General features: G+C 32.5%; 1 protein-coding gene across 2 annotated transcripts in view; it reads left to right on the forward strand.

The window, feature by feature from the left end:
* The window catches only part of LOC134708041 (protein TANC1-like), a 78,697-nt gene that overhangs the window by 22,360 nt on the left and 29,596 nt on the right, over nt 1-26,741 (forward strand). For both annotated transcript variants that reach the window (XM_063568293.1, XM_063568294.1), the window contains exons 3-4: nt 13,535-13,705; nt 15,136-15,327. In XM_063568293.1, the coding sequence (XP_063424363.1) occupies nt 13,535-13,705; nt 15,136-15,327 (363 nt within the window). The remainder of the gene's footprint in view (nt 1-13,534; nt 13,706-15,135; nt 15,328-26,741) is intronic.

The following is a 26,741-nucleotide window of genomic DNA, read 5'->3' on the forward strand; positions in this document are numbered from 1 at the left end:
AATACAAATATGAATTTAACCCCTTTGCCCCAATCTCTCCTGTAGTCATGAAGGTGACCATCATTCTTTGATGACCCAATCTGGCCCTCCATACTCTTTTAAAATGTTTAAAACTGCTCCATCTGAACTGTCTTGACAGCACAGACTTCAATTATACAATTCATAAACTTATCTCAGAGGTGTGTTCATGTAAATATGGAAACTTTTATAATGGCTTTTTTTAAGTTCAAAAATCAGAAAAACGTGCAAAGTATCCAAAATCAGGTGGGGTAGCAAGTCTTTTGATGGCCACTACATTACTGGTATGGGCTGTAGTTATTAACTGTTATCATAAATACATGCATATAGGTGATACTGGTAGACAATGAGGTGTAATATGGTCAAATGAAATCTGGTTTGTAAAATAAAGGTCACTGTTATGTCTGAAATCTGTAAAAAATGACATTTAGGCAGACCTGGCTTGTGAATGATAATACCACAACATAAGACACTCAAGTCATGGACTGCTGGAATTATATGGTAATATGTTAATGACAAAGAAACACAGTTTGGTCAATGTTCACCTCTAAAGGTCGTATTAAAATAAAAAAAATAGATTTATTTTAGATCACTGTGTGGGCAAGTTAAAGGTCATTATAAGTTACTGAAAATGAATGATCACTGGTTTGGTCCTTTTTATTCAGGTGCAACATACTGATACAATACTGAGTGCAAGTTGTACAACTGCAATGATCAACAAACATTGAGAGTCTATGTATCCTTATGATGAAATTCTATCCTCTGAAATGCCAATCATATACAGGCAATCTCCATACAACTTCAAGTGTTTGATGTACAGTACAATGAATGTTTATAAAATGAAAGATTTAGTATTTTATTTGAACCTTTTCAGTGAAAAGTAATGACAAAATGGATAATACCAAAAAAGTACAAGAGAAAATGGTCTAAAATTCTAATTAACTAATTCAAGAGTAATAACTTCTATAAATAGTGTAATGACAATGTTGGCCATGTTAATTTATTTGTTGATCCTTACAGTTCCGTTTAATCTCCAATAAATTCTTTTGAAATCTGGGGAAATAGGTAATAATAGTCAATCAATGGCAATAACTCCTATAAGGTATCAACTGAGTATTTTAGCACTGCTGCCTTTTTCTGTAGATTATATTATGCTGATTTTATTTTTCATGTACAATTTCTCTTTATCTACAATAGTTTCTGCAAAAAAACACAGATTGATAATAATCATCACCCTTAAAGGGTGTAACTTATAGAAGTCATTGATTTCTGTCTTATTGAATGACTTGTAGATCTTAATTTTGTCCTGCAGGACATGTTTCTACTATGTACAGTTTCTCTATTCTTGTTTTGAAAATGATAGCCAAAATCACAAAGTCATTTAAGGATGTTTGCTGCTCAGTTTCAAAATAAATAACTTTTCATAAAACTAGTATGTATTTATAGTAAATGAATTGAGGAATCAAAAAAGCCTAAAACATATAGGGGTCAATGTGCTTGTTTTCGAGATATTAGCCATTGGAATTGTGGCGGGAAAATGTTCTCTCTTGATTTTTCACAGCTTTATCATGGACCAGTAAGGATTCTCAAATACTATTAAAAAATAAATAAAATCTTATGAGACTTATACAAATGACTTGTAATTATACATGTAAAAGATTTATAAAAAGAAAAATGGGGGTTCATGGGGAATTTTTTTTAAGGCATTAAAATGGATAAAACCAGAGGATTTCGAAAATCTGACAAAAATTCCAAAACATGACAAGCAGACATCCATAAGGGCAATAGAAGTCTTATAACAATTTTGGTCAAAATGGTAAGTTATGGGCAGGTAAATCTTGACATTCTCAAGATACAATATTAGGTTAATGTCAGGAAAATATAAAGTTTTTTGTATGAGGCTGAGAAACTGGGGAAGGGTGAGATTGTACCGAGCCCTTACCATGTTCTGCACGGAGTACAAAAAAAGTTCATATTTTTATGGCATTGACCTAATATTGTCTTTATACTGCAAATTAAATAAATACATTGATAGCTTTTCAAATCGTAACACAAATTATTTTCATCCCTTAATGGACCCCTGATTGTGGAGAAAGTGTTCCCTGATGAAATTGTCATTATGCAAATATAGCTATGTAACTATATTTAGGAATTAAAACACAACTAGATGCATTATAATTAAATACCGGTATTCTGATTGAAACAAACAAAAGTAACAGATTTCAGAAAAAAGGAGGAAGGTTAAACAAATGTCCTGTCCACAAATTCATATGGTGAATACTTGTTATATGACCGCAAAATTTGAAAAAACATTTCGTCGTATATTGCTATCAAGTTGGCGTCGTCGTCTGCGTTTGTCGTCGTAGCCGTCCGAATACTTTTAGTTTTCGCACTCTAACTTATTAGTAAAAGTGAATAGAAATCTATGAAATTTTAACACAAAGTTGACCACAAAAGGAAGGTTGGTATTGATTTTGGGAGTTTTGGTCCCAACATTTTAGGAATTAGGGGCCAAAAAGGGCCCAATTAAGCATTTTCTAGGTTTTCGCACTATAACTTTAGTATAAGTTAATAGAAATCTATGAAATTTTGACACAAGGTTTACGACCACAAAAGGAAGGTTGGTATTGATTTTGGGAGTTTAGGTCCCAACAGTTTAGGAATTAGGGGCCAAAAAGGGACCCAAATAAGCATTTTTCTTGGTTTTTCGCACCATAACGTAGTATAAGTAAATAGAAATCTATGAAATTTAAACACAAGGTTTATGACCATAAAAGAAGGTTGGTATTGATTTTGGGAGTTTTGGTCCCAACAGAATAAGGGGCCCAAAGGGTCCAAAATTAAACTTTGTTTGATTTCATCAAAATTGAATAATTGGGGTTCTTTGATAAGCCGAATCTAACTGTGTATGTAGATTCTTAACTTTTGGTCCCATTTTCAAATTGGTCTACATTAAGGTCCAAAGGGTCCAAAATTAAACTTAGTTTGATTTTGACAAAAAATGAATCGGTTGGGTTCTTTGATATGCTGAACCTAAAAATGTACTTAGATTCTTGATTATTGGCCCAGTTTTCAAGTTGGTCCAAATCGGGGTCCAAAATTAAACTTTGTTTGATTTCATCAAAAATTGAATAAATGGGGTTCTTTGATATGCCAAATCTAACTGTGTATGTAGATTCTTCATTTTTGGTCCTGTTTTCAAATTGGTCTACATTAAAGTCCAAAGGGTTCAAAATTAAACTTAGTTTGATTTTAACAAAAATTGAAATCTTGGGGTTCTTTGATATGCTGAATCCAAACATGTACTTAGATATTTGATTATGGGCCCAGTTTTCAAGTTGGTCCAAATCAGGATCTAAAATCATTATATTAAGTATTGTGCAATAGCAAGTCTTTTCAATTGCACAGTATTGCGCAATGGCAAGAAATATCTAATTGCACAATATTGTGAAATAGCAATTTTTTTTTAATTAGAGTTATCTTTCTTTGTCCAGAATAGTAAGCAAGAAATATCTTATTGCACAATATTGTGCAATAGCAAGATTTTTTTTAAATTGGAGTTATCTTTCTTTGTCCAGAATCAACTTAAATCTTTGTTATATACAATATATACAATGTATTTTCACTTTTTACTACCAACTGATAAATTAAAATAATCTTTACCATTCAGTGATAACAAGCAGTTTTTTTACATCTTAATATTTTATGATGTATTTAAATGGGTAGTTATTGTTGCAAACTCCATAAGAAATTTTAATTGAGATTAGTTTAGAAATAATGGAAAGGGGGATGTGATTAAAAAATTGGGTTCAATTTTTCTCATTTGAAACTTCATAAATAAAAAGAAAATTTCTTCCAACATTTTTTTAAGAGGATTAATATTCAACAGCATAGTGAATTGCTCTAAGAGAAAACAAAAATTTTAAGTTCATTAGAACACATTCATTCTGTGTCAGAAACCTATGCTGTGTCAACTATTTAATCACAATCCAAATTTAGAGCTGAATCCAGCTTGAATGTTGTGTCCATACTTGCCCCAACCATTCAGGGTTCAACCTCTGCGGTCGTATAAAGCTACGCCCTGCGGAGCATCTGGTTTCATTAGCAATTATATCAATTCTTCCCATTTTTACATCACAATGACCATGAAGGCATTCCGATGTATTGTTGCCACACTGATATGACTTTTGTTTTTGACTGGTAAACGGCAAGCTTTTCCAATTTTTCATGTTTTTTTTTTTTTAAACTTTTTTGGAAGAATTCTTCAATTGCACAGTAGTGCACAATAGATTTTTATGATCTTTGACCACATTTGTTTTGTGTCCGAAACCTATATTGTGTCAAAAATTTGATCACAATCCAAATTCAGACAACTTGAATATTGTGCCCATTCTTGCCCCAACTGTTCAGGTTCGACCTCTGCTGTCGTATCAGGCTGTGCTCAGCGAAACATTTTATTAAAACATAAATTAATAATATAAAAATGTTTTCTCATTAGAAATATGTATGAAGTAAAAAATCATTATTTATCTATGTACAAAGAATATCTCGAGAACATTTTACAGGAAAATATGAATGCTTACTCAAATCCAATCTAAAAAAATATGAATTATTACAGAAGATTTTTTTTAGCCAGGTGAGATAATAAAGACAGATAGATTGATTTTCTGTCGGACTATTCTATTCTTAAAGTAGGGTAGTTTACCTAACCTAACAATGACTTCGAGGTTCAGCTAACAATCAAGCTAACCAAAGATAATACTTTGGCTACACACTCAATGGAATCCACTGTAAGGGAGCTACCATTTGATTTTTATTGGGGGGCTAGGATGAAATTTGAAAAAAATAGGCAGGACAGGAGTTTTGAGTAAAAAAAAAGGCAGGATGAGACACTTGCAAAAAAAAAAGGCAGGACGGCAATTTAGGTAAAAAAAAGTCAGGATAAACTAAAAAAAGTCAGGATCAACTAAAAAAAAAAGCAGGACCGAACAGAGTGAAAAATAAAAAGGCAGTACAGAGATTACTGTAGACCTTAAAAAAACGTAGGACAAAATTTTTCATCCTGCCCCCCCCCCCCCCCCCCCCCCCCCCCCCCCCCCCCCCCAATAAACATCAAATGGTAGCTCCCTAACTGTTTACTACAAGAATGTTATGTAAAACGATTTGCTGTTAATAGGTTGACTTATCAAAGATCAATCTCTTTAAACTTTTTATTGTTCAAAAAATTCTTCTTCAACTCTGACATGTAAAACTATTTACCCACAATTCTTTAGCAATTCATTCATAAAAGATTATTATCCCCTTCAGGATTAAAATTCATTCATGAATTGTCTCCCTTCTTATTGTTTTGTTTCCAGACGATTTCACTCCATGTGGATTACATTCTACCTTGTAGGGTAATTGTCAAAGTTCAACTACTTTAAGATGTTGAGAGATCAATTACTTTGAATATGATGATATTAAGTTACTGTTAAAATTAAGGAAAAACTGTATTCGATAAAATATATGTGATAAACGAGCAGTTGCTAAATTAAATAAACACAAACATGAGACCCTCTTGAGAACCTCACTTTAAAACATTTGTGTAAATATTTCCTATCAAATACACACCTGAACAAGTTACATACATGTTTAGAATCTGCAGGTAAAAATCAAGTGAGTTATTTTACATATTTTTTGTACTTCTATGGGAGTATTCAGTTGAAATATCATAGGTAGGTAAATTTTTAATGTTTTTAAATGTTAAAAGAGAAAACGAAGGAATTACGACTGTTATTTAGCGAGAGTGGCCAGTAATGTAAATTTCATTCAGGTATGTGAACATATTTTCACCTGGCTTTCTGGTTATGTTAAATGTTGACCTTTTATATTAGTGTACACTTGGTCAGGAAATTTAGCATAAAATGGGTCTAATATTGAAATAGTTTTCATGTTTTTTTACAACAAGTAAACGACCTATTATATTACAGTGTAATTTGTCATAAGGAGTGGTTCATTGTACACATGTAGGTACATTTTACCAGGATATATATTAAAGGGAAGTCAGAACATCATTCTTAAACTGTTAGTTCACATGGCCCATATAAAATTGGCATGAGGCTAGCCCGAGTCTCAGTATACATGGTATATAATGTGTATGGCCATCTGCTGTTGATTCATTTTTACAAATTATTCATTTTTACAAATTATTATTCCCTGATTTAAACGGTCACACAACAACAGACTGAAGTGTATTTATAATTTTTTGTATAATATGGTTGTAAATATTTTTTCTGGTAATGGTTTTAAAGTTATAACTTTAAATTCCTGGACTTCCATATTTTTCCTCTTCCATCAATTTATTCTTATCCTTTTTAATCTTCAAATTTTTTTTTGGTTTTGTATTTTTTTTTAGGGTTTTTAGCATCATGTTTGTAAGTCCTTGTGTCCTGTGCATCCTATTCTGAAGTAGTATAAAGTTTGAAATACTTCTCATGATATATAAGACATAAACATGGAATATTACAGATCAGCTGAATTATCTACATGTATTGTACATGTAAATTGTAGATATAGAAGATCTTTCAAATTAATGTAGGATTCAGTCTCAGAAGTAATTATATAGCCTGATACATGTAAAATCTGATGTAGAGTAGTCACTTGTTCAGAAGTACTTAAATATACATTGTATATATATAGGAAGCAGTATAATATTCTAATTTACCTTGAAAACCGTTATGCACAGGGAAAATCTAACTTATTTTAGCAGTTAATTTCCTTGAATGACAAGTTTTTCAGTCCTTAAAAAAGTCACTGAGGAAAGACAGGAGTGTTCGGTTGTGGTAGCACTGATGGATCAACTGGAGAATATGGAAGAAATAGTTCTCTTCAATGATCATTAATGAATGAATCAGCATTACATTTAATGGCTTACATGTATCTGGACGCATTGACACAAACAGCAATCTAGCGCTGTAGGCTGTGTCAAAGAGCAATCTAGTGCTGAAGGCTGTGTCAAAGAGAAATATAGTGCTGGTCTGTTGATGTGTCAACGTGTCTATGACTCTATATGCTGATGTGTCTATATGTTAATGTGTCTGTGATTTGAGACTATGTTAACAGGCATTCATTATATTTGATACAGGTTTTATACAATCCCAATGCTGCTGTATAAATATGTAATTGGTAAGGAACTACTTCTACTGTATATAACAGTTGAGCCGCACTGACACATCTTATATCCATGTACATTATTTTGGCCAGCCCTCCTCATAGTACATGTACATGTAGTACAATTGTAGTAGTTTAAATGTTTAAAAACCTGCATGCTATCAATTTGTTATACGGTTCACTACTGACCCCCTGCAGACCATAGAGGGTGAATTAAAAACCAAAGAGAATTTGCCATTCTACCTCACCCCATAGGGATTTTACTAACCCTCTATTATAAGTTATTTGGTTTGCTGCTGACCTATTCTGGATCCATAGAGGGTTAGTAAAATTCATATGGGGTGAGGCCGGAGGCCGAATCCCCTATTGATTTTATTCACCATCTATGGCAGGGACAAAACTTAAAGGGAGCCTAGTCGCCCATGGCTCCTAGATTTTGAGCTGGGCCCCTAAACTTTCAGATAAAGTTTAGTTGAACATATAGAAAATTAATCATGAAATATCTGGTCTGGGCTCCCGGTTTGAAAGTCCCAAGTTTAGTCCCTGTATGGTCCGTAATGGGTCAGGTCAGTAGATAACCATATAACGAATTTATTGCATGCTGGATTTTTTCTGCTGCTTTATGTTGAAAAATAAACAATGAAACACAACAAAATTAATAGATGACGTCACCATTAACGTGTCATGAACCCCCTACGGTCTGATAAGGGGTCACCACGTGACGGCGTTAAACCAATCACAGTGTGAAAATTTACCCGTGGTGCCATAATGATGTGTAGGGAGTCAGTGGCGAACCATATAACTTACAATGAGGATGCACAATTTTACTCTTGATTGCATAAATTATAATGGGGTAGTTTGCGACCCCCTGTGCATGTTATTAAGAGATATAGTCCTTGAATGAATTGTTTTAAAAACTGTTTTTGTTTCTATTGAAGATACAAATGTATAAGACAACAATATGTAGCTAATATGTTAAACAGGTTAAGATTTGCAAATAAATCAACATGACCATAATTGTCAGCCTCACAGATCAGCGGGGGCAAGAATGGTCACTATATTTAAAATTGATATGTTACATAGCTCTGAATAAATTTGGATTGTGATACGTATTTGTCATTTCATAGCTATGTTGAACTGAAAGTTTTAAAATTGGACTTAAATTACCTATATTGTCTAATATCAAAAATCTATCTAAATACAGCATTAGATTCAGCACATCAATCAAAGAATCTCATATATTCAATTTATATGGCCCCTACGTAGCGTAATTTGAAATGTTCAACTTGGAGTTATCTGTATCTAAAGTGGCAACACCTTTTCAGTAGAACATGTATAATGAATAGTACATACGTGACACATGCCCCTAGATTGTGCTTATTGTGAAAAAATGCTTACAGTTTGGCCAAAAATAAACAAATGAATTAAGTCAAACATTAATTTGAATTGAGTATACTGTATATGTCATAAGACATAAGAGCTAATGTATGTTTAAAATGAATTAAGTCAAACATTAATTTGAATTGAGTATACTGTATATGTCATAAGACATAAGAGCTAATGTATGTTTAAAATAATAACATGTATATATATATATATATATACAACTCGTCTAAACATCAACCCAACAATGTTAGACCTGTAAATTTGCTTTCGCAAATTTTTGGTTCTTCCCTCGCCGGGATTCCAACCCATGCTACTGTGATATCGTGACACCAAATCGCCTGCACTGCAGCCGTCCCGCTAGACCACACGACATTATTTTCTGTGACTGTATCTTACATTAATTTGTAGGATCCTTTACTATAGATAATTTAGCTGATCTGTAACAATAACATCTTCATGCCTTATATATCATGTACTGTAGTACGCCGCTAGATTAAAACTGACGTGGAAAGGTAACATATGGCCACCGAAAGCTCTTTCTTTTGAGAGCCCAGGTGGTCGTGTGGTCTAGCGGGACGGCTGCAGTGCAGGCGATTTGGTGTCACGATATCACAGTAGCATGGGTTCGAATCCCGGCGAGGGAAGAACCAAATATTTGCGAAAGCAAATTTACAGGTCTAACATTGTTGGGTTGATGTTTAGACGAGTTGTATATATATACATTATGTACACAGCCATGTATCACCATCATTGATGGCGATCCGATGGATACATCTGTTGTAGGGTTGTCACTGACTCAGACGTACTTATATATATATATATATATATACAACTCGTCTAAACATCAACCCAACAATGTTAGATCTGTAAATTTGCTTTCGCAAATTTTTGGTTCTTCCCTCGCCGGGATTCGAACCCATGCTACTGTGATATCATGACACCAAATCTCCTGCACTGCAGCCGTCCCGCTAGACCACACGACCACCTGGGCTCTCAAAAAAAGAGCTTTCGGTGGCCATATGTTACCTTTCCACGTCAGTTTTAATCTAGCGGCGTACTACAGTACATGATATATAAGGCATGAAGATGTTATTGTTACAGATCAGCTAAATTATCTATAGTAAAGGATCCTACAAATCAATGTAAGATACAGTCACAGAAAATAATTATATTCATAAGTACGTCTGAGTCAGTGACAACCCTACAACAGATGTATCCATCGGATCGCCATCAATGATGGTGATACATGGCTGTGTACATAATGTATATACAACTCGTCTATATATATATATATATATAAAAATTTGCGAAAGCAAATTTACAGATCTAACATTGTTGGGTTGATGTTTAGACGAGTTGTATATATATATGGGTTGATGTTTAGACGAGTTGTATATATATATATATATATACTGTAGTACGCCGCTAGATTAAAACTGACGTGGAAAGGTAACATATGGCCACCGAAAGCTCTTTTTTTGAGAGCCCAGGTGGTCGTGTGGTCTAGCGGGACGGCTGCAGTGCAGGCGATTTGGTGTCACGATATCACAGTAGCATGGGTTCGAATCCCGGCGAGGGAAGAACCAAAAATTTGCGAAAGCAAATTTACAGATCTAACATTGTTGGGTTGATGTTTAGACGAGTTGTATATACATTATGTACACAGCCATGTATCACCATCATTGATGGCGATCCGATGGATACATCTGTTGTAGGGTTGTCACTGACTCAGACGTACTTATGAATATAATTATTTTCTGTGACTGTATCTTACATTAATTTGTAGGATCCTTTACTATAGATAATTTAGCTGATCTGTAACAATAACATCTTCATGCCTTATATATCATGTACTGTAGTACGCCGCTAGATTAAAACTGACGTGGAAAGGTAACATATGGCCACCGAAAGCTCTTTTTTTGAGAGCCCAGGTGGTCGTGTGGTCTAGCGGGACGGCTGCAGTGCAGGCGATTTGGTGTCACGATATCACAGTAGCATGGGTTCGAATCCCGGCGAGGGAAGAACCAAAAATTTGCGAAAGCAAATTTACAGATCTAACATTGTTGGGTTGATGTTTAGACGAGTTGTATATATATACAACTCGTCTAAACATCAACCCAACAATGTTAGATCTGTAAATTTGCTTTCGCAAATTTTTGGTTCTTCCCTCGCCGGGATTCGAACCCATGCTACTGTGATATCGTGACACCAAATCGCCTGCACTGCAGCCGTCCCGCTAGACTATATATATATACAACTCGTCTAAACATCAACCCAACAATGTTAGATCTGTAAATTTGCTTTCGCAAATTTTTGGTTCTTCCCTCGCCGGGATTCGAACCCATGCTACTGTGATATCGTGACACCAAATCGCCTGCACTGCAGCCGTCCCGCTAGACCACACGACCACCTGGGCTCTCAAAAAAAGAGCTTTCGGTGGCCATATGTTACCTTTCCACGTCAGTTTTAATCTAGCGGCGTACTACAGTACATGATATATAAGGCATGAAGATGTTATTGTTACAGATCAGCTAAATTATCTATAGTAAAGGATCCTACAAATTAATGTAAGATACAGTCACAGAAAATAATTATATTCATAAGTATATATATATATATATACAACTCGTCTAAACATCAACCCAACAATGTTAGATCTGTAAATTTGCTTTCGCAAATTTTTGGTTCTTCCCTCGCCGGGATTCGAACCCATGCTACTGTGATATCGTGACACCAAATCGCCTGCACTGCTATATATATATATATGTGTGTCAAATATAATGAGAGTAGATTATGAACTACAGTATATGATTGAACTTTATTAGTTTAGAAAATTCCATGGATTTCTAAAGTATTTCATTGTTGAGAATTTCATGACATGTTCAAACACAAGGATTTAACTTACAACTTTTTCATTCAAGTAAATCAATTTTAAAATGAAATATTTCATTTTCTTTTGACACTCTCTAAAATTACATTTCCTCTAGGGAACCCTATATATACATGTATAAATTCATACTGGAACTTTACTACATGTAGCTTTAATATGTATACACAAGTCCTATCAACTAAATAGAGGTCAATTCCACAACCCACAAATTTTGACATAAATAAGTTTTTTAACAAGAATTGATTACTTACCATGATAATTTATAAGGAGACCTGATTATAGGACAATTTATATATCATTTAATACCACATTGACATATATATGGTAATATAAAGAATGACAGAAAAGTAAAGTATAATCGATGTAAACCCAGACACAAGTGAGAAGTTATGCCCCCCTCCTCTTTTCTGGGAAAAATTTGGTTGATTATGTAGGGAATCACTGAAGCATGACCATAGTGGGCCCCCTCTTAGACAGTCAGTGGTCCCCCACTTATGAAAATTTCTTGATCCGCCACTGGCCTTTCCACTTGTACTATCCTATTTGGCAATTTGGTGCTTGCTTGATAGATAAAGGATTGTTGCATGTAGTGCTAGCAATGATTTCCTTAAAACAAGTTTATAAATTAAGCTATTGGTTATATGGACTAATTCAAGTACACCTTCTCTGGTGGGCTCAATTTTAGTGACTCAGCACAAGGTAATTTTAATTTAAAGGTTCAGTAAACTAAAAGCTAGCTCATCATAGAAAAACATCTATGTTTAAAATCTTATAACAAAAATCTTTTTCTTAAAGTTTTTTTCAACAACAATTTTGGTTTTATTTGCCACGAAATCCACTTTTTATATTAAATGCAATGAAACAATAAATGATAGTGCTTTGCATGAAGATTCTGCTTGGTATACATGCACAAAATTATCCATCTCTATTATTCATTTTTTTTGCTGTTTTGATACTATAGAATGTATAATAGTTTATTACAGTTTGAAAATTTTGTAATTTACACAACTACTGAAGGGGTCATATAGCTTAATGTTGAATCCATGAACAAAATTGTTCTAAATAAAGAGAAATATTATACTAATTCATATGCATACGTTTGTTTATTCACCCTTTTTGTTTTACATAGTACATAATACTAGAAATAAATTTGACTGTTCAAGGATTAATATTTAGGAGAGGATATGGAGGGTATTAATGGTTAAGTGCCAGCTACCTTTTTGCACATCAACAATACTTACATCAAAAGGAATTTAATCAGGATTTTAAAGATATAGGTCATTATGGTCTGTGAGATGTTAATTTTATGTTGCATGCTTTGATATGTGGAGTTACATGTACATGTATATTTGTGTAATATCACCATTATTATTATACAGAGTTTATGATCAGATGAATTAGTATTCATGTTATTTTTATATGTTCACTTGTTACATGTATCATGTGCTTTACTTTTAACTGAAGAATTTAAAGTTTGCACTTCATGTATTGGACTGTAAATTGGATATATATACATGTAGTACTTGACATTTATAAGTGTAAATCAGACATGTTGTAATCAAGTTAGCCTCAATTAATTTTCAAACGTGAATATGGACACAGGTCGGGTTTAATATACTTGAATTATACATGAACAGTTTGGGAAATAATCAAACTGAACTTCAGTAGTTCTAGTAGGCAGTTTTAAATCAATCAATTGACAGAATAATGAACTGAAAGGAAGAATACCATTCAATTTTAAACTGTTTGTATGACAAAAGTTATAACCTAGGAAGTAAGGGCTTAATTGTTGTGGTTAAGAAAGTAAAACTATGTGAAATATATACAGACAGTTATGTTGTGGTAACAAGGTTACAAGATAAAGGACTACCATCAACTTCCTGTCATCAATAGTAGGTTTATTAAACAGTAATTCTATTGTTGTGATATGCATTGAAAATGATTTTTTTAAGGATTTTTATAAAGTAACTACAGCACATTTCCTTGGTATTTAAGTGATGAATTTGGTGAGATATTAGACAAAATATTAATTTATAGAAACAGTGAATACTTTATTCATTTAAACTGTTATTTCTTTTTTGATTTTTCCAGATTTGGGCCTAATTGATCAGTTGAATATGGATAGTGATACAGGTGGAGTTTGTCCCATATGTCACATGCCATTTGACAAAGGAAAGAAAAGGAGATTAATTGATGCTTGTGGACATGAACGTTGTTACATGTGCATGTTTAACCATGACACATGCCCTCTTTGTGATAAAAGTAAGTTTTGATTACTACTGAAAGTTCCAAATTTTAGGGGCATACAATACAGTTGTAAGAGCAGATAAGGTATCCCAAGTTAACGTTGGTTTTCTTAAAGTTGACAATGATAATCTTTTAAGTTCATAGAAAATGAGTAATAGGATAACTATAATTGGTAAATTGGTTCCTTGCAACATCTACATGTCCATCAGGTTGGGTTCACCTGACATGAACCTCATTTCATGGATCAGTGATCAAGGTTAAAGTTACATGTCAAGTCCTTATATTGTTTACTATTAGCATTATATCAACTATATTTGGTGTATGAAATGAATTGGTGAACATGTCAGACAGGTAGGTTTAATCATCTGACCTTAATCTCAAACTCATGGTTCATTAAGCAGTGTTTAGTGTATGTTATTTGGTCTATTTCTCATATAACATTGTATTGGCCATTGTTACATTATAGTTCGTTTCTGTGTGTGTTACATTTTGGTGTTGTGTTTCTGTTGTGTCGTAGTTCTCTTTTATTTGATAGGTTTCCCTCAGTTTTATTTTGTAACCCCAGATTTGTTTTTTCTCTATCGATTTATAATTTATGAATTTCGAACAGCAGTATACTATTGTTTCCTTTATATGCCATACAGGTCCACTGCATAAGTGTATGGAATGATTGAAAGTTGTTGGTTTTCTCTGTGCACTCCAGCTTCCTCCACCAATAAGAAATGTCCGCAACAAAAAAGCCCATAAGTGGCACTTAACAGAGGCTTTATAACACCAAAAATCAATCAATATATCATTTATTTAGTTTGATTTATTTCCCTTTGATCAGAAAATTAATAAGTACAATTGTATATCGATAAAGTTAAACTTTTATTTGTTTCAACAAAAATTCAATTTATGTGATTCTTTGAAATGCAGAACCATGTATTTAGAGATTTTGGGCTCCTTATTCAAATTGGACCTTATTGAGGTCTAAAGGGTCTGAATTCAACTTTTGTTCAATTTAATCAAAAATTGAATTCTTGGGGTTCTTTGATATGTTGATTCTAACAATGTACTTAAGATTTTGGATATTGGAACATAATAGGAAAATGTCTAACTTCAAAATTTTAAATCCTTTGACCAAATTCATTTTGTGTCACAAACTTATGCTGTTTCAAATATTCAATTACAGTCCAAATTCAGAGCTGCTTAAGCTTAAATGTAGTGTCCATACTCGTTCAACTGTTCAGGGTTCAAGCTCTGCAGGAAATCTGGTGTGCTGCCATGCTGACAGCCTCTGGTTATTGAATATTTGTATGCAGGCTTACACAATAAGAGAATTCAAAGTCTAATTCATTCTATATATTTTAAAGTGTTAAACCACCCAATGCATTAATATTCCAAATGTCAAAGGTGAAAGAATAAAGCAAATAACATTAATGAATCCTTTTAATTTTTCACAGATTTTGTTAATAGAACCCAAGCAAATAATTTATTACAAAGCAGTGATTCCTCGTCACAGCGACCAAAATTAAAAACCAATGGACATTTTAAACCCAAGATGCAGACTTCACAACCATACAGATACAGCAGTCATCAGGGACCAGTGGATTCAGTGACCCAGACAACACCCAAACTACATGTATGCCAGACAAGTATGTATCTTGTGTGTCAATTCATTGTGTGAATCTAATAGTGTTATTAATAGGGATGTTTTATTATGCCCCACCTACGATAGTAGAGGGGCATTATGTTTTCTGGTCTGTGCGTTTGTTCGTCTGTCCATTTGTCCTGCTGTCCCGCCTCAGGTTAAAGTTTTTGGTCAAGGTAGTTTTTGATGAAGTTGAAGTCCAATCTACTTCAAACTAAGTACACATGTTGCCTATGATATGATCTTTCTAATTTTGATGCCAAATTAGAGATTTTACCCCAATTTCACGGTCCACTGAACATAGAAAATGATAATGCGAGTGGAGCATTCTTGTACTGAGGACACATTCTTGTTTTATATCTAAGTTGCCTGTCTATAAAATAAAGAACTGAACAAAGAGCTACCCCTCATGTACATAAATTTGATTTTTAAATGTATTACCAGAAATTTTCTATGTTTCAGTCAAATATTTATGATATTGCACTTTTAACCTTCAAATTCAATTTCACAACATAAAAATGCATCTTTATAAGAGTTACATAATGATTTGTTGTGCAGCTATTATTAATATTTCTATGTAAGGCCACGGTTTTTATATTTGTTGGTTTACGGATCCGCCGACCCGATTTTGCCGATTTTCAGAATAAAAATAAAATTGACTTTTCATGCTTTTTTATTCCCGCCGACCCTGATCAATGCATTATCCCTGAAAAATATATAAAATTTCTTTTTTTATGAAATGAAATGCATTAATCATTAACAAAGTTGATAACAGCTTTCTGTTGTGAAAAATGAAACTTCCAATTTACGTTTCTAAAAATAGACAAATCAATTATAACTGACCTTGAAATGTCTTTTGCGCAAATAACGAAACCTGTGTTTAAAACCAATAACAAAATAAGTTCGTTTGCCTAACTTGTCATCAGTCCGTAAGATGCATCATCTCAAAGAAATAAGACTTGTCCAAATGGGGACAGGTGGAATACATCAATTAAAGTACTGAATATTAACAAATCATTTGAAATTTTCTCGTTTCATAGATGATAAAAAAAAAATCATTGGGATAAAACCGGATTGCATGACAACTGATTAACCCTATATTGTCGTTTTTCAACACGTGTGTTGTAACTTATTTTTGTACGACTTTTTTACTTATTTTTTTCTTTATCAGTTTTTGTGATTGAAGATCATTATTTACCAAGTTTCCTGGAATTGATTGAGAGCTACCTGAATCTGTTTTTCTTGTTTGTGAAATGACGATTTAATTTTTGTCTTTGTCCGTGCACCCCCCCTTTTTTACAGGAAGTTATTTAACGATGTCATGCGATGTTCATGTTCACTGATCAATAATATTTCATCGAAATAAATGTTAAGAAATGATGACAAAACATCATATAAGACAAACATTTTGTTAGTGTGGTGAAATATATATTTATTTTGCATATTTTTCTGTTTTGAAAGATATTTTTTTTCTTTTTTTTTCCAACCGACCAACCCGACTTTTTCATGGGAAAAATCGGTAAACCAACAAATTAAAAAAACGTGGCCTAATGCTGATTAATCAATGAATGTACTGAAGGTGGCTAGTGAGGAAGATGGACTCATTATACAGTCATGATAGTACATGTATAAGTTGAGATTAACTCAAAGATAGTGAATGAATAAAGCATAAGATTTACAGGAGTATAACCCTTTCCTCCCTAGACTTAGACAAGTGCAAGCAACAAGTGTTGTTTACAGGAGTATAACCCTTTCCTCCCTAGACTTAGACAAGTGCAAGCAACTAGTGTTGTTTACAGGAGTATAACCCTTTCCTCCCTAGACTTAGACAAGTGCAAGCAACTAGTGTTGTTTTGGGTTTTTCGAAACCAATCCAACTGTATTGCTAAAAATTTAGAATTTACAGTGATTTGAAGAAATTAATTACTTTAAAGTTAAAAGCACAATAATAGTCCTACTACACAATTTATGAAAAGTTTAGAATATGAATGCCTTTGCTGTGCCTTTTTTTACATAACAGATTTGTAGGATATGAAGTTTACTAAATTATAATTATACTGTTTAAAAAAAGAAGACTTTATTTTGATTCATTGTTGTACATGCAATGTTGGAAAGACAGTGTGAATGGAAAGTCTTAGATTATTGATATTATATTTGTTTTAAATGAATTTACATTGCATATTCATCATGTTTATATGAAACATTGGACTAAAGACAAATTCTGTTTTTGAAGTAAAATCAATAGTGTTTTGAATAGGACAGAACTAAACCAGCTTAATTTGTTTGACACACTACTTTTTATCTGTATTTTATTATACCATTTAATATTCCATTAAATATCATAATGAACTGGAATTTCCTAGGCTGATATCAATTACAGGCATTCAAGTTGTCTAAAACATTTATTCTCTTACATCATGGTCTATAGGAGCTAGCACTGAATAGAAGGGAATCAAAAGAATAATGTCATTACTGTGACTTGACTGTTAGTGTTGCTATCCAACTATTACAGCTTATTCAAAATTCTAACCAAATTGAAATTTGTTTTATAAAACCGAACTGTTCAACTGGTCAGAAATTTGAACAAACTGTTCAGTCAAAATGTGAAAGTGCTAGGTGATAAATTAAAACATACTTGCAATCCTATAAGTTTATAGTCCACTTTTAATAATGTTGTTGTGGAAAATAAGTTTAACAGTTTGTATAGAAATGTTATTGTCATTGTCATGCTAGAGGTGATAGCTAGTAATTTTGAATTGCTATAAAAATGTCAGAACTAAGATTTCATATAGTTTTTCTTTCGAAAAGTTTTCTATTACAATTATCTGCTACACATCTCTTCCCACTGCCTCTACCTGAACCGCTGCGATCTCCTTTCAGCATTGTTGTAGATGAAACTTGTTTGTAGATAATACAAGTTTGTTTATATTCTTTTGCAATAATGGAAGTTCAGAATGTGACGTCAGACTTCGCTACTGGATAAAACCGCCTCAGGTGTGATTATGGATGCAAAACTCACCTGTGGGGTAATCTTTTTTAATACAGGGAATTTTGAAATCGAGTTTTTGAAATCGATTACTAAATTTATTTGAAAGAAGTAAAACCATTTAAAAGAATTGAACATTTAGACATATACGGCACTTTAATATACAATCAGTATGGAGGTCATTCATGATCTTGGGTTGCAAATATTAGCAAATGAGCAGTCCATATTTTAAGGAAATAAGCAAAATGATGCAGAAATGCAATACATTTTTGGAGATCGTTCATATAAATGAGGAAAACAATATAATTTCATCTTTTGATATATATATCAACTTTGTTTACAAATGCATTATATACTTTTTAGCTCACCTGGCCCGAAGGGCCAAGTGAGCTTTTCTCATCACTTGGCGTCCGGTGTCCGGCGTCTTCCGGCGTCGTTAACTTTTACAAAAATCTTCTCCTCTGAAACTACTGGGCCAAATTACACCAAACTTGGCCACAATCATCTCTGGGGTATCTAGTTTAAAAAATGTGTGGCGTGACTCGCCAAACCAACCAAGATGGCCGCCATGGCTAAAAATAGAACATGATGGTAAAACACAGTTTTTGGCTGATAACTCTCAAACCAAAGCATTTAGAGCAAATCTGACAGGGAGTCAATCTGTTTATCAGGTCAAGATCTATCTGCCCTGACATTTTCAGATGAATCAAAGAATCTGTTGTTGGGTTGCTGCCCCTGAATTGGTAATTTTATGGAAATTTTGCTGTTTTTGATTATTATCTTGAATATTATTATAGGTAGAGATAAACTGTAAACAGCAATAATGTTCAGCAAAGTAGGATTTACAAATAAGTTAACATGGCCAAAATTGTCAGTCGACCCCTTTAGGAGTTATTGCCCTTAAAAGTCAGTTTTTAACCATTTTTCTTAATTTTATATATCTTTTACAAAAATCTTCTCTTCTGAAACTGCTGGTTCAAATTACACCAAACTTGGCCACAATCATCTCTGGGGTATCTAGTTTAAAAAATGTGTGGCATGACCCGCCAAACCAACCAAGATAGCTGCCATGGCTAAAAATTGAAGATAGGGATAAAACACAGTTTTTGGCTTATAATTAAAAAACCAAAGCATTTAGAGCAAATCTGACAGGGAGTAAAATTGTTAACAGGTTAAGATCTATCTGCCCATACATTTTCAGATGAATCAGAGAACCCGTTGTTGGATTGCTGCCCCTGGATTGGTAATTTTAAGGAAATTTTGCTGTTTTCGGTTATTATCTTGAATATTATTATAGATAGAGATAAACTGTAAACAGCAATAATGTTCAGCAAAGTAAGATTTACAAATAAGTCAACATGACCAAAATGATCAATTGACCCAATAAGGAGTAATTGTCCTTTATAGTCAATTTTTATCTATTTTCATAAAATTTGTAAATTTTTACTACCGGTAACATTTTCAATAGAAACTATTGGGCCAAGTTCATTATAGATAGTGATAATTGTAAGCAGCAAGCATGTTCAGTAAAGTAAGATGTACAAACACATCACCATCACCAAAACATTATTTCGTCATGAATCCATCTGCTTCCTTTGTTTAATATTCACATAGACCAAGGTGAGCGACACAGGCTCTTTAGAGCCTCTAGTTTGATTAATAGAACTTACACTTTGCCTGATAAAATGGGAGGATATTATAACTTAGATAATTTGATTTAAAAAGGAATGTACAGTGGATTTTTCTTTTTACATGACATTGTTTTTTTTGTGTCTAATGCTTTTAAAATGCAATGTATTCACAACTTTTGGATTGAAAAAACATTTCTTTGGTGTTTATTTTTTCCACAGAATAAATGAGTTTTTCTGTCATTACAAAGTTTGGACCTTCATGTCACCAATCATATTAATTGATCAAAAGTTCATTAAAATCAGGAATGAATTAAAAAAAAAATGAAAAGTGTTTCAGTAAATATCCATTGTGTTTATTTTTGCAACATGTGCAAGTTGGGTTTGAATTGTATAATTTGATAACTTTTTAGGGTTAAAAAACATGAATGACAAAAATATGACTAGTTTTTAACCTTGAACATCCTGTAATAAATTTTATAAACTAATAGTGGATATCCCATTCATGTTTTCCCACAGGACATTACAATTTTTATAACATTGGAATTCAATCTTGTAGAGGAAAACATGAACAATTACAAATAACTGATGATAAATCATATTATTCCTTTGTATATTCATGGTTAATTTGGAACATATCTATTTAAATCAGAAATGGCTTTGAAGTGAACTCTATTGGCACTCATACCACATCTTCTTATATCTGTCTATCTTGGATGTATATTTGATATAGTCTCAGCATAGATCTGAAACTCATATAACTCTACAGGGGGATGGGGGAGTGGGCATATTAAATTGATAACTTCACTATGCAAGTGTACTCATTATCTACAGGGGATATGTGTTAAAAAAACTATATATATGACAATTTTATATTAAAAATTGTCCCCTACTTAATGGATTGAGAAAGATTTTTATGATAAAATAAAACTTGTGATAATTTCACAAAAGTAAACAGATTTTGCTTTCTATTTTTAAGTGAATATTGATTTATTAAAAAAATATTATACACTTATGGCCTTTAAGAGTTTTACACTAGTAATTTTGGGGCCCTTTATAGCTTGTTGTTCGGTGTGAGCCAAGGCTCCTTGTTGAAGGCCGTACTTTAACCTATAATGGTTTAATTTTTAAATTGTTATTTGGATGGAGAGTTGTCTCATTGGCACTCACACCACATCTTCCTATATCTATTTAAAATGGTGAATATTCAAAATTGTCATCACTAAAAGGTTAATTTCATAGCCCAAAGTGAAATAATGTTTTAGGGTTGACAATTTTGGATATTTAATTTACTGTATAGTGACAAACACTAGTCAATGTTCAAACAGAAATTTGTAATTCTTTAAAATATATGTATATCATTGTATATGTAAGTGGCTGATTGATATTATTTCATGAAATCAAAATTCCTACTAAAAAAACTGTCTTTAATTTATTTTTTCCAAATTTACCATATTGAACTCTATAAGATCAGAGTTCATTATGGTATACTCAATATGAATTTATGATATGTAGGGTAAACAGTTTTGCATAGTGGTCCCGGGACACAGTTATAATCCTTTCATTTTCATTGTCTACACATAGAGTCCACTAAGTCAGTGTGGACAGTATTAAATAACTTACAAATTGTACACGAACCTTGCATTTCTTGATATTTTATATATAAATGTAAGAAGGGGGATGAAATTGCATGTAAAAACAATTTGGGGCATGAATTTTTAGGTAAAGTAGGTCCAGTTTGAACTTTGAAAATGTAAAAAAATATTATGGTTAAAGCTGTCAAACTGAAATACAGACCCCCTTAACATAAACTTGTCCACATTATGAGTTAGAGTCAATAGACTTCTCTATAATTTTGATATAATTTGTCCCAAAAGTAGTTTACAATGTGAAAATCTTTTTATAGAAAGAGCAAAAGCCATTTTTTTTAATTTGTGGTTTTTGCCTGAAAGAAATGCACTATATTCTCATGCTAAGTGGGATAAATCCCAATAAGACAGTAACAAAGTGCAAATATAAATGATAAAGGAGTAGGTCCGGTAAGGGACGATTTTGGCCTCAAATTTCAGGTTCATCTAAAAAAAAGTTTTGGGACACTTTTTAAACACTCAAGTGTCTATTTCAATTGATTCGTTTAGTTTATGATAAAGATTTTTACTGATTTAGTCATTAAAAACGCTCTGATTCAAGCTTAAATATGAAAAATCTATCAAATATGCCAAAAAATGTCACTTTTCAGACGGTTTTTGTCAAAATGAAAGTGGCCACATTCGTGTTTATCCTCAACCTTTATATATGTTTTGTATTATCATCAAATACAACTTATATTTCAATATTATGAATGAACATGAAATCGTCTAAAAATTAACCTAAATGGTAAAATTTTGAAGATTTCAGTAATTTAATATGACTTAATGATGCTAGAATGCAATATTTGTGCATTGTATTGTCAAAAACAGCTCATATTTATGTGGCAGAAGCATTTTACATTCCAAAATATAGCTTAAAGATTACATGTTCACAATTTTCTAAAACTACTATATTTTGGGGCCAAAAAGAGGTCTTACTGAACCTACTCCTTTAGGTATTCAGGAACCAATAATGACTGAGGCAACTAGAATAAAACATGGAGGTGGAAACTTGTATGGTCAAAAGAGATAGAAATGAATAATTTTTTATAAGGCATTTCAAAATTCATTAGAATTCTGCACGTGGGAAATTAGCTATAATTTGTACTCCTTATTAAAAAAATTTAATAGGATATAATTATTGATAAATGCATTGAAGATGTTATGAGTAAAAAATTGACATTAGAACTAGAAAAATCAACTCTTTCATTTCCAGATATGTTAAATCTTGTGAATTGAATACAGTTCTAGTCCTTCTTGAAAATGAATCACTTTGTTTACTTAATCATGGATTCATGTATTTTCTTGTTGACAATAAAATCTATATTTTGGTGTAGGTGAAAATTTATTGTTTAAATTGTGAGGTATTAAGTGCTTAAATGCTTTAAGTTTACTATTTGTAGTTGATCAATGATAAAATAAGATATTGTCAAAGGCATGAATGAAAATTAAATCGTGAAAAAAAAATTATTACAAAAGAATGAGTCATCAGCCATTGAGCAAAAAATAAATGTATTGAGATTGTGTCACTTCGTGTAACGTTGGTAGGATAAATGTTGAATCAAGCTAGGCCAAACCAAATATTGGGTTTATAAAGGTTTAAACACTACAATTTATTAATTTGTAATACTGTCATTTCAAAATTGAAATAAATCTGTTTATAAAATTATATAAGTATAAATTATGGATGTAATCATTCAATGAAGAAATATATGTTATTCAGAATTGGGATTTTTGTTCCTTTGTGAATGTTGTAAAGATCAAGAGGATTTTTCAACAATGAAAGTTATAATTGTGTTTTTTACTTTTTTAACCAGCACATCATTGAATTTTTTAAATTATTCATTATATAAAAGCTACTGTAATTGAGCAAGAACACTTTAAAGTTGAAATATTAAGAAATATTTACTGAAACAAAAATGATATATAGAAAGAGGGGTTAGTCCCTTCGTGCCTGTGATTTCTGGATGAAAATAAAACAATTGTAAGGTAATTCTAATATGAATAGAAAATCAAGCTAAATTTATCATGTTGCAAAATAACAAAAGATCATGATTCCTCAGTATGGAGAGGAATACATGTTGCCTGTTCTATGGTCGGGTTTTTGTCTCTTTGACACATTCCCTATTTCCATTCTCAATTTTATACTTAATGCAACAGATCATGTGATGTTCTTGTATCTTCTAGACAGTTGTTTATACTGGGATTGCAGCCATCTTTTTTATAAGGAAGAAATAATGGCCATGCATGTTATTTCGAGTGTTATTTGAAGAATGAAGATAAGGAACCAGATATTTTTCCACTATTTCCTTTTTGAGATCAATAAATTGATAGATTTGCTGGAGTTTTGATTGCTGCCAAATTGTATTTGTTTATGATTTTATGTTCTTTTCCTTCTTTGATAGATAGAAATTACCTTTAAAATTAAGAATATGCCAAAATGAAGTAAATCTGCAGTTATTATTGGAAATTGTGTATTTTGAATGGATTTTGATTAGCACACTTCATTTGAACATGGATTAGACATGAAGAGGATTTTATTCATGTAATAATCAGACAAATAAGTGAATTAATAATGGATGTATTTCTTGGATTTTTTTATTAAAATTAGTAGAAAGGAACTTGAATATAAGTAAGGTAAGGTAAGTCTGTAAAATAAGAAATTGAAAGGATATACAATGTACCGATATTTACATAACTATTTTATATGTATTTTAATATGTTTTAATTACAAGGGTTCATTAACATGTTTTTTTTAAAAAGAGACCTTGAAACATTAAAAGAATTGATTTAATGACTCATAAGTATGCATGGCCTGTGTCATACCTAAAAATTATAAAAATTCAATAAGAACATTTATTTCTTAAATGTTGTATTTGACCTGGCCATATGGTATACTGTATACAGATTATTTGGTTTGCAGCATTGGCACTTTAAAAAATAATACAACTCTGAGATATGGGTTTGCTCCATTAGTTTTATTTTAATGTATGTACAAGTTAACCTTAAATAGGTGAAATTTTTGGAATGTTAGGTAGTTTAAATCTAAATATAACTGTTTACTATGTCAGTATATAAATATTGTGTAGATAATTAATTTAGAGTAACAACTTACCAGAGTTTTACCAGTGACAGAAGTTAAAGTTTGGGATAGTTTCATATTGTGGAATTTAAAAATCTACATTGAATTAGTTTCAGTTGTTTTGAGTTATTCCCCTTTCCAAATTCATTATAAAGGACATACTAGAATTGCATTTACTCTCAAGCCTTCATTTCCCTAAGATATTTATAGAAGTTTTAAGGAACTTTAATTTTATGTTATTGTCCTTAAAATTTGAACTCTGTTCTTTTATTCAGTGATTGCATTACACTTTCCACTTTAAGCTGTCCACTGCAATATATATACTAGTATACTAAATAGGAAAAATACTAGAATGCTGACCCACAAGGACAATTTTGAGATGAGTTTTGCAAAGAAAAAAATCAGTTCTTGAATTGGCGAAGTATAAGCTACCAACAGTTTCTGTGCAATCACTATGAACCATTTAACCAATGTTTTTTCAAAGGAGTAGGTTTGATAAGGACCTAAAATGGTCCCTATTTCTAGCCATAATTCTTAATTAGTCCAAATGAATCGTAGCTAATTCAATGACTAGATAGGAAATATCATTTTTGTCGAGCCTGCCACAAGCTCGACATAGGGACAGTGATTCGGCGGTGGCGGCTACGGCGGTGTTAGCTCACTTCTTAAAAGCTTTATATTTTAGAAGGTAGAAGACCTGGATGCTTCATACTTTGTGTATGGATGCCTCATGTTACGAAGTTTCCGTCAGTCACATGTCCTCATTTTCATGGTTCAGTGACTACTTGAAAAAAAGGTTAAGATTTTTTGTAATGTTAAATTCTCTCTTATTATAAGTAATAGGATAACTATATTTAGTACATGCGTACCTTGCAAGGTCCTCTTGCCCGTCAGACAGTTTTCAGTTGACCTCGACCTGATTTCATGGATCAGTGAACAAGGTTAAGTTTTGGTGGTCAAGTCCATATCTGAGATACTATAAGCAATAGGTCTAGTATATTTGGTGTATGGAAGCACTGTAAGGTGTACATGTCCAACTGGCAGGTGTCATCTGACCTTGACCTCATTTTCATGGTTCAGTGATTATAGTTAAGTTTTTGTGTTTTGGTCTGTTTTTCTTATACTGTATGCAATAGGTCTTCTATATTTTGTGTATGAAATGGTTGTAAGGTATACAGGTCTACCTGGCAGGTGTCATATGACCTTGACCTCATTTTCATGGTTCAGTGGTCAAAGTTAACTTTTTGAGTTTTGACCTTTTTAGCTCACCTGGCCCGAAGGGCCAAGTGAGCTTTTCTCATCACTTGGCGTCCGGCGTCGGCGTCGTCGTCCGTTGTCGTCCTGCGTCCGGCGTTAACTTTTATAAAAATCTTCTCCTCTGAAACTACTAGGCCAAATTTAACCAAACTTGGCCACAATCATCATTGGGGTATCTAGTTTAAAAATTGTGTCCGGTGACCCCGCCAACTAACCAAGATGGCCGCCATGGCTATAAATAGAACATAGGGGTAAAATGCAGTTTTTGGCCTATAACTCAAAAACCAAAGCATTTAGGGCAAATCTGACATGGGGTAATATTGTTAATCAGGTTAAGATCTATCTGCTCTGAAATTTTCAGATGAATCTGACATTCCGTTGTTAGGTTGCTGCCCCTGAATTGGTAATTTTAAGGAAATTTTGTTGTTTTTGGTTATTATCTTGAATATTATTTTAGATAGAGATAAACTGTAAAAAAGCAATAATGTTCAGCAAAGTAAGATCTACAAATAAGTCAACATGACCAAAATGATCAGTTGACCACTTTAGGAGTTATTGCCCTTTATAGTCAATTTTTAACCATTTTTCGTAAATCTTAGTAATCTTTTAGAAAAATCTTCTCCTCTGAAACTGCTGGACCAAATTATTTGAAACTTGGCCACAATCATCATTGGGGTATCTAGTTTAAAAATTGTGTCCAGTGACCCCGCCAACTAACCAAGATGACCGCCATGGCTATAAATAGAACATAGGGGTAAAATGCAGTTTTTGGCTTATAACTCAAAAACCAAAGCATTTAGAGCAAATCTGACATTGGATAAAATTGTTAATCAGGTG

Source organism: Mytilus trossulus, chromosome 2 (genome assembly GCF_036588685.1).
Source record: "Mytilus trossulus isolate FHL-02 chromosome 2, PNRI_Mtr1.1.1.hap1, whole genome shotgun sequence".
In the NCBI taxonomy this organism is placed as follows: Eukaryota; Metazoa; Mollusca; class Bivalvia; order Mytilida; family Mytilidae; genus Mytilus; species Mytilus trossulus.